Here is a 17,138-nt window from a genome sequence, read left to right as displayed (position 1 = left end):
TTGTCTCAATGCCGCATGCCATGCCGTCAAGACTAGAGGACGAAAATGATACTGAACATACAGAGAGCAAGTCGTTTTCCATCAGAGTATTTAATCTCTTCCTCTTCCCTGGGATGCAGTACCACGAACAACAGGAAATCTCTATGATGCTCCCCCTGCACTCCTCAAAACTGTAACACTCGCATGTGGCACAGTCAAGCTTTATTCCAAAATGTTTAACAAGCTCAATCATGAGGGGAGGAGAAGGTTCGTCACTGAAGTATTAGAATGAGGCTGCTGCCTCACATTTTCACCTGACCTCCAGGTTTAACAAGGCAGCTGAAGGGAGGCGAGGGCTGCTGCATGGAAGAGGCAAGTGCTTTCCTCGCACTGTTTGTGGGTCAGGAGGAGCGGATGCTGTAATATAAGAGGATACTTCTGTGTGGTATGTTAATGAGACACAGTATACATCATCACATTCCTGGAAAACGTCAAGCAGCTTGCAGGCCCAATCAAGCAGAAGCGTGGCTGAAAGGTCACCGAAGATTTACCAGATATTGCACTGCATCAAGCCTCCCTGTGAAGCCCAAGCAGTGAGCAGGTCAGTACGCTGTTATATACAAGGGGTGGCTCTGCAGATGATATCCTCGTCAGGAAAGGAATCAATGAAACAAAATCTACGTATAATGAAGTAATAGAAGCATTTGGATGCCTCTTCAAACTGCGAAAGAATAAGATGTTGACTGTGCTAAATTTAACAAGTGTACCCAACATCATGGGGACAGTGTTGATACAGAATCACAAAATCGTTATGGTGCAGGAGAAGGCCATTTGGCCCATTGCGCCTGCACTGGCTATCCAATTCAGCATCGTGACTTCCACTTATCAACAATCTGTATGGGCTGCAGAGAACTGTGAATAAGGCAGATTAGGAGATGAAACAATTAGAGACAGAATTCCTGTCAGAATTTTGAGTGAAGCATTGTCTGACCACTTGAAGTTGGTGGACGATTTAATCTGAACAAAGGCAATTCAACTGAGGTCAGGAAAAAAAAGCAATTGGTAAGTCAGGGTGACAGGGTGAGTCAATCGTTTTTGGGATATGTTACATTTAAAATCAGCGAAGTGGCCGTACAAAAGCAGGGGAAAAATTCTTTCAGCTATCATGCCTCAACTATGCGAGCCAGGAGTTGTAGACCTCAAGGGCACAGGGCAACTGATTGTACTCTTCAATGTAGGGAGAGAAAAATCACTGAAACCTGATGTGATCCTGAATCAGAGCTGTCCATTCTTAGACAGGAGAGCTTGCACTAACTTATATCTGATTGGCAGAGTGGAGGATCTGGAAAGCAGAGAAGATCAGGTAAAACACTTCAGGAGTTGAAGTTTCACAGATGTTTACAGGACTAGGAAAGTTGAAGACATCGTACCACATCACCCTGCGCCCTGAAACAAAACCAGTTCCTCATCCACAAAGGTAAAGGAGAAAATTGACGCCATGTTGAAGGTGTTATTTCACCAGTGACAGGCCCAACAAGCTGGTGCTCGGGATGGTCCCAGCGCCAAAATGCAATGGATCTGTCAGAATTTGTGTAGATCTTATCTCGCTGAACAACGCAGTTGAACACGTAGTTCATCCGATGTCGGCTGTGGACAAAAGCTGAGCAAATATGGGAAAGAGTTCAATCTTCACCCAGCTACATGCAAATAGTTGTTTTCGGCGAATATCCCTCTATGAAGAGTCCAAGTTGCTCACATCCTTCATTACACCCTGTGGGAGGTTTGTTTCAAGACATTACCATTTGGAATCACATTAGTACCAGAAATCTTCCAGAGGACATTGTCAAGCACCCTAGAAGGACTGATTGGAATCGTATGTCACATAGGTGATGTCTTGATCCATGGATCCACTCAATCACATGACACTAGAGTGCGTGCTATGTTGCAATGCCTACAGGAAGCAGGATTTGCATTCCACGAATACGAATTCTCACAGCTGATTGTCGAGTATAGTGGGCATATTCGGAATGTGGCGACTTCATTGAAGCCTACGTGTGACAATAAGCGATTTTCATTTTGTTATTGTGGATGGATCTGGTATCAGTGACCCACAGAAGACAAGGGCAATTGAGGAGTTTTCAGCTCTTCGCAATGTGACCAAGCTCCAGAGCTTCAGGGATATTGTAAACCAAGTCTTGCCCATCCCAGTTGTTGTCAGTGAGCCATGTCACCGGCCAAGATGACATGTTGATGGGAGGATGTACATCAGAGGTCTTTTGAGGAAATCAAAGAGCTGATATCATCTGATGTTTTAGCTCACTCTGATCCAGAACTACCCACTATCATTGCTGCAGATGCATCCTTCGTAGGACTGGAAGCTGTACTGTCCCAGGTCAGCCTCAATCAGTTTCCTACACATCCTGTTCACTGGGAGACTGAACAAAGGAACTGATCGAGAAGGAAGCATTAGCTGTTACATGGACTTGAGAATATTCATAGATTATGTTCTTGGTCTCCACTACAAGAAGGAGACAGAACACAAATCCTTAGTGACACTATTAAATTTGAAGGAGTTAGCAAAAATGCCTCTACGAGTACAATGATTTAGACCGAGAATTAAGTGGTTTGATACAAAGACAGAGCGCATTCCAGGAAAGCAGTAGATCACAGCAGATGCTTTGTTCCGTATCCCAGTAGCAAGGCCTGAACAAGGAGATGTAGTTCTTGTTGAACAGGTAGAAATCTTATCACCACCAACAACCACAACTCTACCAGCGACAACTCAGTAACTGAATGAAATCAGAGGTGCACAGATATTTGTTGAAGAATATGCTCAGGTCAGAGGAGTGTGGTGTCAAAGGAAGACCAGTAAACATTGGCCATTTTGGCCACCAGCTCTGAAACCCGATATACTGTTACAATTGCACAAAGGACATTTGGGCATCACAAAATGTTGAGACAGAGCAAGATGTTCTGTCTGGTGGCCATCTCTCTCTAAAACATTGGAGGAAATTATATCAAACCATATTACGTGTGATGTTCATCATCAGGAGGCAAGATAACCGTTGATGCCACTTTCCTACACAGGGGTAAGATATTCCTGATCATGGTAAACCTCAACTCCAGATGGATAGAAGTCAAGCATCGTCAGGGTCACACTGCTGAAACAGCATTACATCGCTGAAGGACACACACACACACTCTCCCCCCCCCCCCACCCCCACTCACACCCCCTCACTCACCAACCCCCCCCCCACCCACACACACACTCACCGCGCCAGTTTGGATCCAAGACCAAGCTCATTATGGATAATGATTGAACAAGCACCACATCCATGGTCCTACCTCATTCAAACTGAGATGGCATGATCAGATTAAATAGATGTGCACTTATTGTCACACTGATTCTCCCCATTATGCTAATGGAGAGCTTGCTTCAGAGACTTGGGGAGATGTAGCATTGGGCGTTAACTCTAACTGTGGGGTATGCTAATGGCACGGTCTACATCATCGCAAGAAATGATGCAATGTCTGATGATTCTGCTCTCTCTGGCAGACCACATGGCAAGGAAGCCACAGTAAGTTGTTTCTTAATAAAGTTATTTTTAAAGATATATTTATTAAAGTTTTTTAACACAATTTTTCTCCCTTACATACAATAACCCCCCCCCGTAACAAAAAAAACCGAGAAATCGCGCAGAGCAAGATATATACATGGCAAAATGATATATTTACACAACTTTGTACACTGGCCCTCACCCGTACGTGCCAGTTTCCCCAACCCTTCATGTTATCTCTTGCTCATCCACCCTCCCAGGCAGTCCCCCCTTTCCCCCCCACCCCTCCCAGGACGTCCCCTCCACCCCCCCGCCCCCCCCACCCCCCCCAAAGGTTGCTTCTGCTGCTGACCGACCTTCCTCTAACGCTCCGCGAGATAGTCTAGGAACGGTTGCCACCGCCTGTAGAACCCCTGCGCAGACCCTCTCAAGGCGAACTTAATCCTCTCCAACTTTATGAACCCAGCCATATCATTTATCCAGGCCTCCAGGCTGGGGGGCTTCGCCTCCTTCCACATTAGCAAGATCCTTCGCCGGGCTACTAGGGACGCAAAGGCCAGAATGCCGGCCTCTTTCGCCTCCTGCACTCCCGGTTCGTCCACTACTCCAAATATAGCTAGCCCCCAGCTTGGCTTGACCCAGGCTTTCACCACCTGAGATATTGCTCCTGCCACTCCTCTCCAGAACCCCTCCAGTGCCAGGCATGACCAAAACATATGGACATGGTTCACCGGGCTCCCTGAGCACCTTCCACATCTGTCCTCTACCCCAAAGAACCTACTCAACCTCGCCCCCGTCAAGTGCGCTCTGTGGACCACCTTAAATTGTATCAGGCTGAGCCTGGCACACGAGGAGGAGGAATTAACCCTACCTAGGGCATCAGCCCACAGACCTTCCTCGATCTCCTCCCCCAGCTCCTCCTCCCATTTACCCTTCAACTCTTCTACCAGCACTTCCCACTCTTCTTTCAACTCCTGGTGTATTTCCGACACCTTGCCCTCCCCGACCCATACACCCGAGATCACCCTATCTTGAACTTCTTGTGCCGGGAGCAACGGGAATTCCCTCACCTGTCGCCTCACAAAAGCCCTCACCTGCATATATCTAAAGGCATTTCCCGGGGGTAACTCGAACTTCTCCTCCAGTGCCCCTAGGCTCGCAAACGTCCCGTCGATGAACAGGTCCCCCATTCTTCCAATCCCCGCCCGATGCCAGCTCTGGAACCCCCCGTCCATCTTCCCCGGGACAAACCGGTGGTTACCCCTGATCGGGGACCACACCGATGCTCCCATTGCACCCCAGTGCCGTCTCCACTGGCCCCAGATCCTTAGCGTTGCCGCCACCACCGGGCTCGTGGTATACTTTGTCGGCGAGAGCGGCAGCGGTGCCGTCACCAACGCCCCCAGGCTCGTTCATTTACAGGACGTTTCTTAATAAAGTTAACGTTTTTCTTCTCTCACCAAACTTTGTAAATGTTATACATTATCAAAACGGGACCAAGAATATAGTAGAATCCAGTCTCCAAAATAGCCAACCCACTTGAGCAGGGTCATTGCCTACATCGGCACCCATCACCCAGATTGAACCCTCCCTGCTAAGATTTAGAACTCCCAGCCCCCCTCCACACTAACTGGTAGGGAAGTGGAGGCAGGTTCACTGGCTTTTGGAAGGGAATTAATGGACAGTCGAGGTGAAGAATGTAGCAGGCTCTGAGGGAGGGGAGTGGAACAAATAGGATGGCTCTTTCAGTGTGCTGGCATGGATGGGCTGAATGGCCTTTTCTGTGCTGTAGGCTTCTACGATTCCATAGCGACTCCGCATGTTATTTCACCTGCTGAATACTACTGGAAGGGCCACTATGGCTGACACTGCCCGTCGCAAATTCAGGCACAGGCTTTGTACTCACTGTAGTCTGTCAATATGTGCAGCCCTCTCTTCAACATAATAATAATAAATCGCTTATTGTCACAAGTAGGCTTCAATGAAGTTACTGTGAAAAGCCCCTAGTTGCCACATACCGGCGCCTGTTCGGGGAGGCTGGAATTGAACCGTGCTGCTGTCCTGCCTTGGTCTGCTTTAAAAGCCAGCGATTTAGCCCAGTGTGCTAAACCAGCCCCAGTGAGGATTGTAAATTATCAATCTGTTCCGGAGAGTAGTAAAAGCATCATTCTGAATCAATACAAAAGAAAGCATTCTAACCTTGTTATGATACTGTAGCATCTGTGTTATGATTCTTATCTTTGGATTGTAATTTTTGATGGATATTACCCTGAAAAAGGAAAATGTTTATTAGGCAGTACCTCCTTTATTACATTTATAGGCTAAACCCTTCAATAAGCATGTCATAGGCAAATTAGAACACAATTTCTTGAACAGCTACAAGACACCTACAAAACTGTGAAATAGTGTGCACAGTTCCTCAGTTTTGCATTTGTAGAATTGGGATTGAGTAAAACTGAAAGGATTCATTAATTTTTTTTTTAAATGACCTTGTCCACTTTTGTTCCTTCAGCCATTTATTATTAAGAAGATTAAAAAACAGGAATAAGAGCAGGAATGTGGGATGGACCTCCTGAGACGGTTCTACCATTCAATAAGATCATGGTTGACTTGCTTGCGTTTCAATGGGAACTTACCATTGTCTGTGACTATGCACCCTCTGCTGGTTGGAGATGGGATTACACGACATAGTTTAAAACACATCACTCAACAGAGCAAACCTGGAAACAGAGAATGGGGTGAATTTCCTCGCGTCTTTTCCCCACTGCAGTGCTGTAACTTGTAACAATTTACACATGAACATGTCTGTCAAAGTTACACAGGTAGAGTGGAGGGGATTCCAAGGAAATGCACCACAAAGTCCTTTCGATGCTATCCCCTTCCATCAATAGGAGTTGCATTTCTTTTCTTCTGTTTCATTTGTGTTGGTACACCTCCCTCAGAGCTATGGCATTATTACCGGCCTGGTTAACTCCTCCCCTGCAGTCAGCTCTTGGTGCTTTGTAACCATTCATGGCTGGGTAGAAGAGGATGTGCAGGATTAACTGGGCCTCTGATCTTCCACAGGCCCCATCTTTGTACTGAAGCATAGCCCACTGTTTGCTTTCATTTTCATCTCTACTGCATCATGCCTACTGTCGCCCAATGCTTTTCACTGGGGTGCTTGAAATTATATTTTCTTTCCAAAGTTATTCCTATCTGTTACATCTGGCTTGACAGATTCTGGAGCAAAATAGTAATTTTCAATAACCCCCGGTTGGTTGAAAAATTGTCTCCAAAAGGCTTTTGTTCATGTGCAAGAGTTCAAAATAATAAAGCCAAGCATTTCCACGTTGCTTTTTAACTGGGAACGGATGGCATTAGTCCCTGGTGATGTCTATTCAATAAGGTGCTGTACTGATGACATGTGCCCGCAATTGCAGCCTGTTGGTGCCACAGCTGTCAGCTGGTGTCACATGCCCGTCTCTACCGCCTGCTGGCGTCATGGCAACCTGCTGGTGTCACATGCCCGTCTCTACCGCCTGCTGGCGTCACAGCCACCTGCTGGTGTCACATGCCCGTCTCTACAGCCTGCTGGCGTCACGGCCACCTGCTGGTGTCACATGCCTGTCTCTACCGCCTGCTGGTGTCACGGCCACCTGCTGGTGTCACATGCTTGTCTCTACTGCCTGCTGGCGTCACGGCCACCTGCTGGTGTCACATGCCCGTCTCTACCGCCTGCTGGTGTCACTACCGTCTGTTGGTGTCACAGCCGTCTGCTGGTGTCATGTGCCCATCACTACCGTCTGCTGACATCATGCCCTCATCACTGCAACCCGCGCTCATCCCTGCTGTCCGCTGGTGTGAAGCGCCATCTTGGATGGAGCTTCGAAGGGAACAAAACTAATGCACTCTCTGCCTCTGTCTCCCCCACATCGTCCTGTTAACTCCTCTATCCAACCAATTGCTGGAATGTCTGCTCCTATACGTCAAGTGTCCCGCCAGCTAATCTCAGTCCACTCATTTTTAATAGAATTACAACAGACCATTCAGCCCTGCTCCACCCTGCTGCTTTTGCTTCACCTGAGCCTACTCTACTACTTCATTACCCCATCAACAGGTATTTATGTTCCTTTCTTCTCCATATGCTCATCTAGCTTCCCCTTAAATCCATCTATATCTCACACCTCAACTATTCCTTCTGGTAGCAAATTCCACATTCTGGGTGGAAAAGTTTCTCCTAATTTCCGACTGGATTTACTGCAGTTGGAACGGACTCACTGGAACTTCCTGTTTGTCCTGTGTGGCCAGTTGTGTCGGTTGGTTACAATCACAGGCATTCCAATCCTCTCTGGGGCTTGGGATTTTGTGTCGGTTGATTTATTGACTGTATAGGAATGTAGCTGCTCCCGAGCACCCCATGCTGCTGACCTCAATAACGTTACTAAAAGATGTTACTATCCTTGAAAAGGTTCAGAAGCGAGCACATAAGGTGATTCCTCAAGTTGGTAATTTGAGAATAGCTTCAAGACATTGGGATTTTCTCTGGGAAAGGGGGCTTTGACATGTGGCCCAACTGAAAATTTCGAGACAAAAGGGAAGTGGCAAAACTGATCCGAGCAAACATCCTCCGTGACCGGTTCAAATAATAGGTTGCAAGTTAAATATTGGGAAATTAGGAGGGACAAGGAAAGTTAGGTGCAATTTTTCATCTAAAGGCCAATAGGAATTGCAGAATAAGCTACCTTGAGAAAACCACTGTTCAGGAATGATGGGCTTAAGTGGCAACAATTCATAAGATTGAGGGATAATATGAAGGTAGGGAGAGTATGTCTATTTATCAAAAAGGGAATGGGTTTGTTGAGCAGTTTGCCATTTTGCTGTTCTTCAAACACCTTGCATTCTCACAAACAAGTTACTCAATACCATTAGCATTGCATGCACAACCTGCCCATCATCTCTGAGCAGAATCTGGGACCTTATCCCTTGTTCTCAGCAGTAATGTTCCATCTTCCACTCTTACCTCATGATATTGGAGGCATCTTCAGCATCAGGATCAGGACAGTACTTATTGGCCAGAATCAGACATGCATCTGATGACTCTATCTGAGACACGAGAAAACATGAAAAGCCAATGAAAGGCGTGGATCAGATGCAAAACCCAACATCAAATTCACAAACAAGTCAATAAACTGATGTTCAAGAGATCTAGCTTAACTAGATTTTAAACACCCGAGTAAATATTAACCCAAGACCATGTTTAATCCCAATCACTCCCTTATTTGTCGTTTTGCATTGGAAAGCTGTATGGAAGGAAAAGGTGAAAATAAAATTATCCTGATCAAATCATTCTTATGAAATTTTAAAATGAAATGTCATTCAGAAACAGCATATCTCAGGTTCCTCGCAGAGGATTATTCATAGCCAGAGAAATCCCGCTAATTTTAAAACAGGAAAAACACGTGTCTGACTCGCATACAGCATGTCGTGTTGCTGCTGCTCATTGATAAGACTGCAGCACTGACCAGGATACCAAATGTCGACCTCTGTTGACCTTTGTTGATAATTCGGCCAATGGCAGGCCACGCGATGGCTGCCTGAAAGGGGAGATTGAAAGCTGGGGAGGGCTCACTTCACAGTAACTGTGTCTACAATGGTGCCAGTGGAGTGGACACGGACCAATCTCTGCCGGTTTTGATGGCTGTAGGAACGAGCTGGCAGCTGTAGACAATCACGTTTGCATGTTACGTAAACAGAGTAATAAAAGGGCAGAGTGATATTGCGATTGGCCAAAATACTCAGTATAGTTTGGTCCAATTAAACATGTATTTCTTAAACTTTCTACATAAGCTCAGGAACCCACCGGTCGGAGATGCTGGGCGTCCATTCTTTTCTTACATTTTCAGTCAATGCTGGCATTAAGTACTCCCAGGCAAAGTACATCGAAATAGAGAGTTGCAATAGTGCCCCCTTGTAGCCACTTGTGTATGTATGTATATAAACCAAACTAGATTAAATCAGTTTAATTTGTGTACCAGATGCCATGTTGTGCACATGAGTGCTTTTGTTCTGCAAGATATCGCAGTCTGGCAATGCAGGTGGGACTAGAGATTCCCAGCTGAATGTATTTGGACTGGAGAAGCTTCCACCAAACAGAGGCACTTGTGAGTGTTCTTTTCTGTGAGGGAAAGGCTTAAAAATATGGTCCAGAAAGAAGTGTGTTGGACACATGGGTGGACGAAGATGGTATTATCAGGAAACTCGGGAACTACAGCCATGACTGAGAATCTTTTGGTGCATATGTGGAGCAGTTATAGAGATGTTTCTCACTACCAACAATATCCTCAAAGATCCTGACAATTGAGTGATCAAGCAGGCAGTGGGGGAGGAAGGAAAATGGGCAAGATTTTTGATTGAAGTAGTGTATGAAACACTCAAGAACGAGCAAAGCCAAAAGACATTGCTGTTGAACATTTTCAACCCCAAACATTTGCAGATTGCAGACAGCTATTAGTTTGGGACAAGAAATAAACTGCCCAGTGAAGGTATTGAAGAAGTTCTTGCGTTCTTGAAAAATAATCTTTGCATCTAAAATCTCCAGTATCCACTTTAACTGTAGCCCAAATGCTATGATTTCAACTGAAAGGTGTAACATTAAGTACAGACAATCGGAAGAGCATTATAATGCTGATGTAAAGTCTAGATTGCCATCGCCAGAGGTAGAGTCCAACAGGAAAGATGCAGTTTTCTTTTCACACAAAGGAGATGCCAGTCACAACAGATGACATTGGTGGGACAACTGGCAGGGACCCCAGATTGTCACGGGTGTATGACTATATCGCAAATGGGTGGCCAACACAGTGAATGTAAAAATAAGGCCATTTTTCATGTGTATGAATGAGTCGTCAGTTGATTAAGGTTGTGTCATGTGGAGAATCAGATTTGTAGCTACCGAGGAATGCAGATTGCAGTTGCGGTGTGATCTACATGATCAACACTTGGAGATGAGTTTGACAAAGAGTCCATCTTTGGTGGCCAGGGTTAGATAAGGACATAGAAGACAGTGAAACAGTGCAGAGTATGTCAGGCAGTAGAGAAGCAGCCGCCATTGAGGCCTTTGCATCCAAGGAAACGGACAGATAGAGTGCGGTCAGGGTTACCCATTGATTTCACAGAATTTGAGGGGAAACAGCTGATCACTGGAATTGCCATTCAAAATGGGTTGAGGGGCCCCCGATGAATCGAACAACAACTAGCAAAAGTCCAGCTAATCTGAATCGTTTGTTTGTTGCTTGTGGGTCCCCAGAGGAAATGGTGTATGACAATGGATCTCAGCTTTGTTCAGAGGAGTTTGCACAATTCATGAGAATGAACATGGTAAACCACACTGGAGATCCACCATATCATCCAAAGGAGCAGCCCAGTGCACAGTACAAATTGTTAAGCATGCTCTTGTTAAAAAGATGTGAGGTACAAATGTGAAGAAACATCAGTTTTCACTGGATCACAGGTTGGCAAATATTCTATTTATTTATCATAACACACGCCATGCTGCGACAGGCTAAAGTCCGACTGAGTTTTTTCTTAGAAGACCATCCAGAAAATGATTTTCTCTTCTGAAGCCACACATCACACTTAGTAGAAGAGAAACAATTAAGACAGAAAGAGTCACGATACAAATAAGGTAAGAGAAAATAAATCCGAAATGGAACCAGAAAGTTTAGGTGAAAGACCATCGACATAAGTGGTTGAAATGGCTACTAAGCAGAGTTGTGAAAATGTGTGGTTCTTACATATATTTGGTCAAAATGTTGGGTAAAGGAAAGGTTAGATTGTTATATATAACTATGTTCTGCCTTCAGAAGTTCATCAAGAAGAAGTTGGGAAGAACCAAATGAGCTGATGAATCAGATAATTGGGATATGGGTAGATTACAAAGTTACTCCAACACAGGTCATGCCTGAAACCAGTTCAAATCCAAGTCACAGTCAGACAGACATGTCTGATGAGGTGAAAATTCAATTGAAGGTCAGGATCACAATCAAACTTTGTTGGAGAAAACTTCTCCTAGATAGAGTGAACATGGAGAGGGTGTTTCCACTAGTAGGAGAAACTAGAACCCAAGGGCACAGCCTCAGACTGAAGGGACGTTCCTTTAAATCAGAAATGAGGAGGATTTTCTTCAGCCAGAGGGTGATGAATCTGTGGAACACTTTGCCGCAGAAGGCTGTGGAAGCCAAGTCACAGTGTCTTTGAGACAGAGATAGATAGGTTCTTGATTAAAAAGGGGATCAGGGGTTGTAGGGAGAAGGCAAGAGAATGGGGATGAGAAACATAGAATTTACAATGCAAAAGGATGCCATTCTGCCCATCGAGTCTGCACCGGCCCTCGGAAAGAGCACCCTACTTAAGCCTGCGCCTCCATTCTATCCCCATAACCCAGTAACCCCACCCAACTTTTTGGGCCACTAAGGGCAATTTAGCATGGCCAATCCACCTAACCTGCACATCTTTGGACTGTGGGAGGAAACCGGAGCACCCAGAGGAAACCCACGGTGAGAATGTGCAGACTCTGCACAGACAGTGACCCAAGCCGGGAATAGAACCTGGGACCCTGGAGCTGTGACGCAACTGTGCTAACCATATCAGCCATAATTGCTGTACATGAGTGATTTTTTTCAGGAAAGGTAACATAAGAGTATGCTTCCTTTACTCTGCACCAACAATGTACGTTAAAGGGAAAAACATTCTCTGCTAGGCGAATAGGACAAGTCACTCAGCCACCTATATGGCAGCTCTGAATGTGATCATCAGTATGGTTGTAATTTCTCCCGAACACTGGGGAGTTTGGTATTTTGGATTTATGGCCATTAGCAGTGGACTCAAGATGGTCTGAAACTCATTTCAGGATCCTTATACCTCCCAGACAGGCAAGAATTTGATTTCACTTTCTTGGACTGAATTCCAACACAACTTCCAGAGAGCAGATAATATGCAATGAAACAGAACCCAGTATCACTGAGGCAGAAATCAATTTCAATAATCAAGTTTAATCAACATTATCATTGCCAGTTGCTGGCAACCTTGGGATCCAACTCCCTGGAGTTTATATTGGCCCAGAATTGGCTTGTGAAAAGAACAGTAAGTTTGCTGAGAAAACCGTTATTAGTGAGTAAATAACCCAACAGTGTGGCGGGGAGGAGGTACACTGTGATCTGTGCATCATCAAAAATTTAAGTGGACCAGTTACACAAAAAACAACTTCCCTGGGAGTTTCAAGAAATTGTGGCATTTGCCCAGTAGGCATGAATTAAATACCCTGCAGTTGGGGTTGATATATAGCAATGCAAGGGCATTTTTAAGGATAAGATTTATGTTGCTGGCTTGCTGCTCAACCTCTCCAGTCCAGAAAGGCTACAACTGAAACTGTGGAGTCTCATTCCTGTGAGTAGTAAATTGTTGTTAGATGCTTTGAAAATGTATTTACTTTTTCACACCTAATTTCAAGCTGTAGGGCGAGAGAAATACATTTCAGGAGATGCCCCACTCCTGCAAAGATAAGAACATAAGAACTGGGAGCCGGAGTAGGTCATCTGGCCCCTCGAGCTTGCTCCGCCATTCAATGAGATCATGGCTGATCTTTTGTGGACTCAGCTCCACTTTACCACCCAAACACCATATTCCTTTATTCTTCAAAAAACCATCTATCTTTATCTTGAAAACATTTAATGAAGGAGCCTCAACTGCTTCACCGGGCAAGGAATTCCATAGATTCACAACCCTTTGGGTGAAGAAGTTTCTCCTAAACTCAGTCCTAAATCTACTTCCCCTTATTTTGAGGCTATGCCCCCTAGTTCTGCTTTCACCCGCTAGTGGAAACAACCTCCCCACATCTATTCCCTCCATAATTTTATATGTTTCTATAAGATACCCCCGCATCCTTCTAAATTCCAAAGAGTACAGTCCCAATCTACTCGCCCACTCCTCGTAATCCAACCCCCTCAACTCTGGGATTAACTTAGTGAATCTCCTCTGCACACCCAGTACGTCCTTTCTCAGGTAAGGAGACCAAAACTGAACACAATATTCCAGGTGTGGCCTCACTAGCACCTTATACAGTTGCAAACTCTAGACCATTGTCCGTCATTAGGGCCCCAAGATATATTTGTGTGGCTCTGATGGCTGAAGCACAAGGCAGCCTCGTGTAACGCATTTATAATTACGGCCAGATATGAAACAGTGACGGCTACAGTATCTTCAAGTCTTTCCATTCCAGATAGCAGGTATCAATGGACAACGTTGTGAAACTGAGCCTCAAATTTGCAGTTACATGTGATCCTGGGTTCTGTTTCTCTGCATCTTACACACTGGGTAGATTTTCTTACACTAAACGAGATGCAGCTTTCTAAACAAACTAAGAAAGAAACTAGACACATCCACCCACAGTGGCTTTGAAAAAGTGCAGCTGATAAATCAGAAACCAGGGGGACCTTTACTGAGTTTGAGCAAACTTTACTGCCCTGGTTATAATATAAAAAATCATATCATAGCACACAAGGCAGTAGAGTCAGGAAAAGGATACAGGATTACCTTGACTCTGGCTAGATCGTGAGGGTTCAGGACAGAACCTTGGAAGAATTCCACCTGAGTGAAATGCCTTTTGAAAAGGGCTTCGAGCTCAAGGTTAGGGGAAACACTGGGGAGATAAAAGCAAATTGAGACAGTTAGTCAAAAGGTACATGCCAAAGTTTAGACACGGTAAATACAAGCAATGAGAATCGAGCCTATGCTGTTGTAGTAATATTTTAATATCAAGCAATTTTGGGTGAATGTTAACACTGAGAAGCAATGGTCACCCTCCTGATCTAAGCTCCAGCATACTGAGACTGAGAGGTCAGAGTCTCACCTTACTTCTAGGAGTGAGACTCATGTTTTTAAGCCATTTTTGAAAAACTACCTTTTTGACCAAGTTTGTATCTAAATATGCAGCCAGCTCAGCTGGATTGATCACGCTAGAAATTGCCCCTTAGTGACCAAAGATGTGTAGGTTAGGTGGGGCTACAGGGATAGGGCAGGGGATTGGGCCTAGGTCGGCTGCTCTTTCAGAGTGTTGGTGCAGAATCAATGGGCTGAATGGCCTCCTTCTGCACTGTAGGGATTCTATTCTACATGTTCTGGTATCTCCTTCATGGCCACGGTGTCAAATCTTTATCTGTGAAATTCCTTGGGCTATTTTACTTTCACCACCCCCACAGGCAGAGCATCTCCGATCATAACTCTCTGCATGATGAAACAAACCCTCATTTCCCCAGGCTTTTTATTTTTTGCCAATTATCTGAATAAGTTCCATGGTCTCTGATGCCCCTGTCATTCTTCCCTCTCTACTTTTATCAAAACCTCTCAATCAAAACCTTTCAATCATTTAGGTTCAGGTTCTGATAACCCACTGTGATACCTCAAAGTATTATTTTCCCAACAAAAGGTTTTACTCCCTTCCCAAGAGGAAAGATATTCTGCTCCTGCACTTTCAACGGGGAAAACAGGAGTGCAGAGTCCAGGTCAGAGAACAGGGCACAAAACTCCAGCACTGATGCTCCAACCCACCCTCCGGGGGGGTGATGCATCCTTCATAGAACCTGATGGGATTTTACACAGCAAACAAATGTGACTTAAACAAAAATCTGCTTCTCTAGAAACATGTTCATTTGAGGCAGAGTGATTTAATTTTCCCTCCCTCGAGTCTTTTGCTCGGTACATATTGCACTCAACAATTTACATAAGTAACATCTCACACAATCCACTTGACACATTCCCTCAGCTCCTTAAAGCGTTCATGAGGGATTCTACTTGCCAACTAAGACCAATTGCTGGAGATTACACTCTCGGAGCCTTGGGGCGAAGATAAGTAGCGTTTCTCCAAAACCTCCGATCTAATTCAGCGCACGGCTGTTAGGAACGGATGAGAGAGGTGTCACCAACATGGAGGATTAAGGTTTGCATGTCAAGGCTCTCTCGTTGGCTGATCTTGATGACAGACTGTCTGCCTGGTGTCACTGTGGGCTGGGGTTAGTCCCCTCCCTAGGTCGGTCCTGTCGTATCCTGTCAATTGGGGCAGCACAATAACACAGTGGTTAGCACTGCGGCTTCAGGGTCCCAGGACCGGTCCACGGCTGGGTCACTGTCTGTGCGGAGTCTGCACATTCGCCCCGTGTCTGCGTGGGTTTTCCTCCGGGTGCTCCGGTTTCCTCCCACAAGTCCCGAAAGACGTGCTGTTAGGTAATTTGGATATTCTGAATTCTCCCTCTCTGTACCCAAAACAGGCGCCGGAATGTGGGACTAGGGGCTTTTCACAGTAACTTCATTGCAGTGTTAATGTAAGCCTGCTTGTGACAATAAAGATTATTATTAATTGCAGTGAGATGAGGAAAAGGGTCACTGAATCTTCAGTTGGGGAATGACACATAACTCAAAGAAAGCGAAACCGGGGAAAATAGGTAGAAGGTTTTTTTTTAAAAAAATGATTTGTTCGAAATAAGAAAAAGAGGAAAACTGTAATTACTCTGACCATTTTCAAATTCAGGTCCAAAGATGATTGAGTTACTGCCATCTTCTGGTTCCATGACAAAATGCAGAGGGGTACAAGTTTATTTAATAATATTGAAATTGTAGATAATCCTCAGTTGGGGTCTGAAAGGTTTACTGAACAGACAGGTCCTTTTTAATGAAATGAAGTATTTTAAATATTTTCTCTTTTTACAGGGTTAGGGTGAATAAATTGGGCTTGCATTGTGGCAGAAGTCGAGATCTGCTGGAACCTCGTCGGGTTCAGCATCATCTTCCTGTGGGAAAGTTGAGTAACCAGAATTATTCATGGGTTTGCTATCCCTCCGAAGGCATTGACCTCTGGCTGAGATATGGCTCCATTGGTGCCACGCACACCAGAGGTATTGTAAACCCAAATCATTGTTGTCAATGTGCTTGTCCAGACAGCAATTTAGGCACATCGTGGCCGAGTCAGATTCACTCCCTACTAAAATGTTCACACGTATAAACCTTCCAGCAGTGCTCGTGACCCAATGGACTGCCTGAGGTGAGCTGCCTCCTAACTAATACATGTTGGACTGGTGTGGGGTCATGAGCACTGGCCCAAGGTGTGGTTGGCCCACTCGGCAGGGTAGGTGGGTGGAGGGATGGGGATTTGGCCTGGGCTATTTTCTGCTTTCCGTGGGCTCACGTACTCACTACCTAGTCTTGCGCAGCTTTTGATGGAGCTCCAGGGATCATTTTATATTATTACGATCCACATCCACAGTTTAGGAAAATCAGCAGCTACAGATGCTGCCGGGATGAAGTAAGTGAATTGCTCGGCTCCCCTGTCGATGTGTTAATCCAGCGAACAGAAGACTGGAACCACAGGCAATGAATCAAATCATCACTGCTATCAATAATACAGCGCACAGTGGTCCAGCCAAAGCTCAGTCATGCTAATCTATTTAGCATCATTTCTAAAATGAGATGAAGTAGCGATGTCATTCGAAAAGATGTTTTATTCCAGCACACATACACTGCTTTAACATTGGCTATGTCCTTTCCAACAATAACAACCTCTGCCTTTAACATATT

The 17,138-nt window shown here is 45.1% G+C and overlaps 1 protein-coding gene across 11 annotated transcripts in view; it reads right to left on the bottom strand.

The window, feature by feature from the left end:
- Positions 1-17,138, bottom strand: part of kcnma1a (potassium large conductance calcium-activated channel, subfamily M, alpha member 1a) — a 1,078,085-nt gene that overhangs the window by 288,384 nt on the left and 772,563 nt on the right. For all 11 annotated transcript variants that reach the window (XM_072491599.1, XM_072491594.1, XM_072491595.1 and 8 more), the window contains 3 exons: positions 14,106-14,211; positions 8,539-8,621; positions 5,736-5,805 (listed from right to left, as the gene is read on the bottom strand). In XM_072491599.1, coding sequence (XP_072347700.1) covers positions 5,736-5,805; positions 8,539-8,621; positions 14,106-14,211 — 259 coding nt within the window. The remainder of the gene's footprint in view (positions 1-5,735; positions 5,806-8,538; positions 8,622-14,105; positions 14,212-17,138) is intronic.

The sequence above is a fragment of the Scyliorhinus torazame genome, chromosome 28 (assembly GCF_047496885.1).
Source record: "Scyliorhinus torazame isolate Kashiwa2021f chromosome 28, sScyTor2.1, whole genome shotgun sequence".
NCBI lineage: Eukaryota > Metazoa > Chordata > Chondrichthyes > Carcharhiniformes > Scyliorhinidae > Scyliorhinus > Scyliorhinus torazame.
The sequence above is the reverse complement of the archived record's forward strand: the minus strand, read 5'-3'. Positions and strand labels throughout refer to the sequence as shown.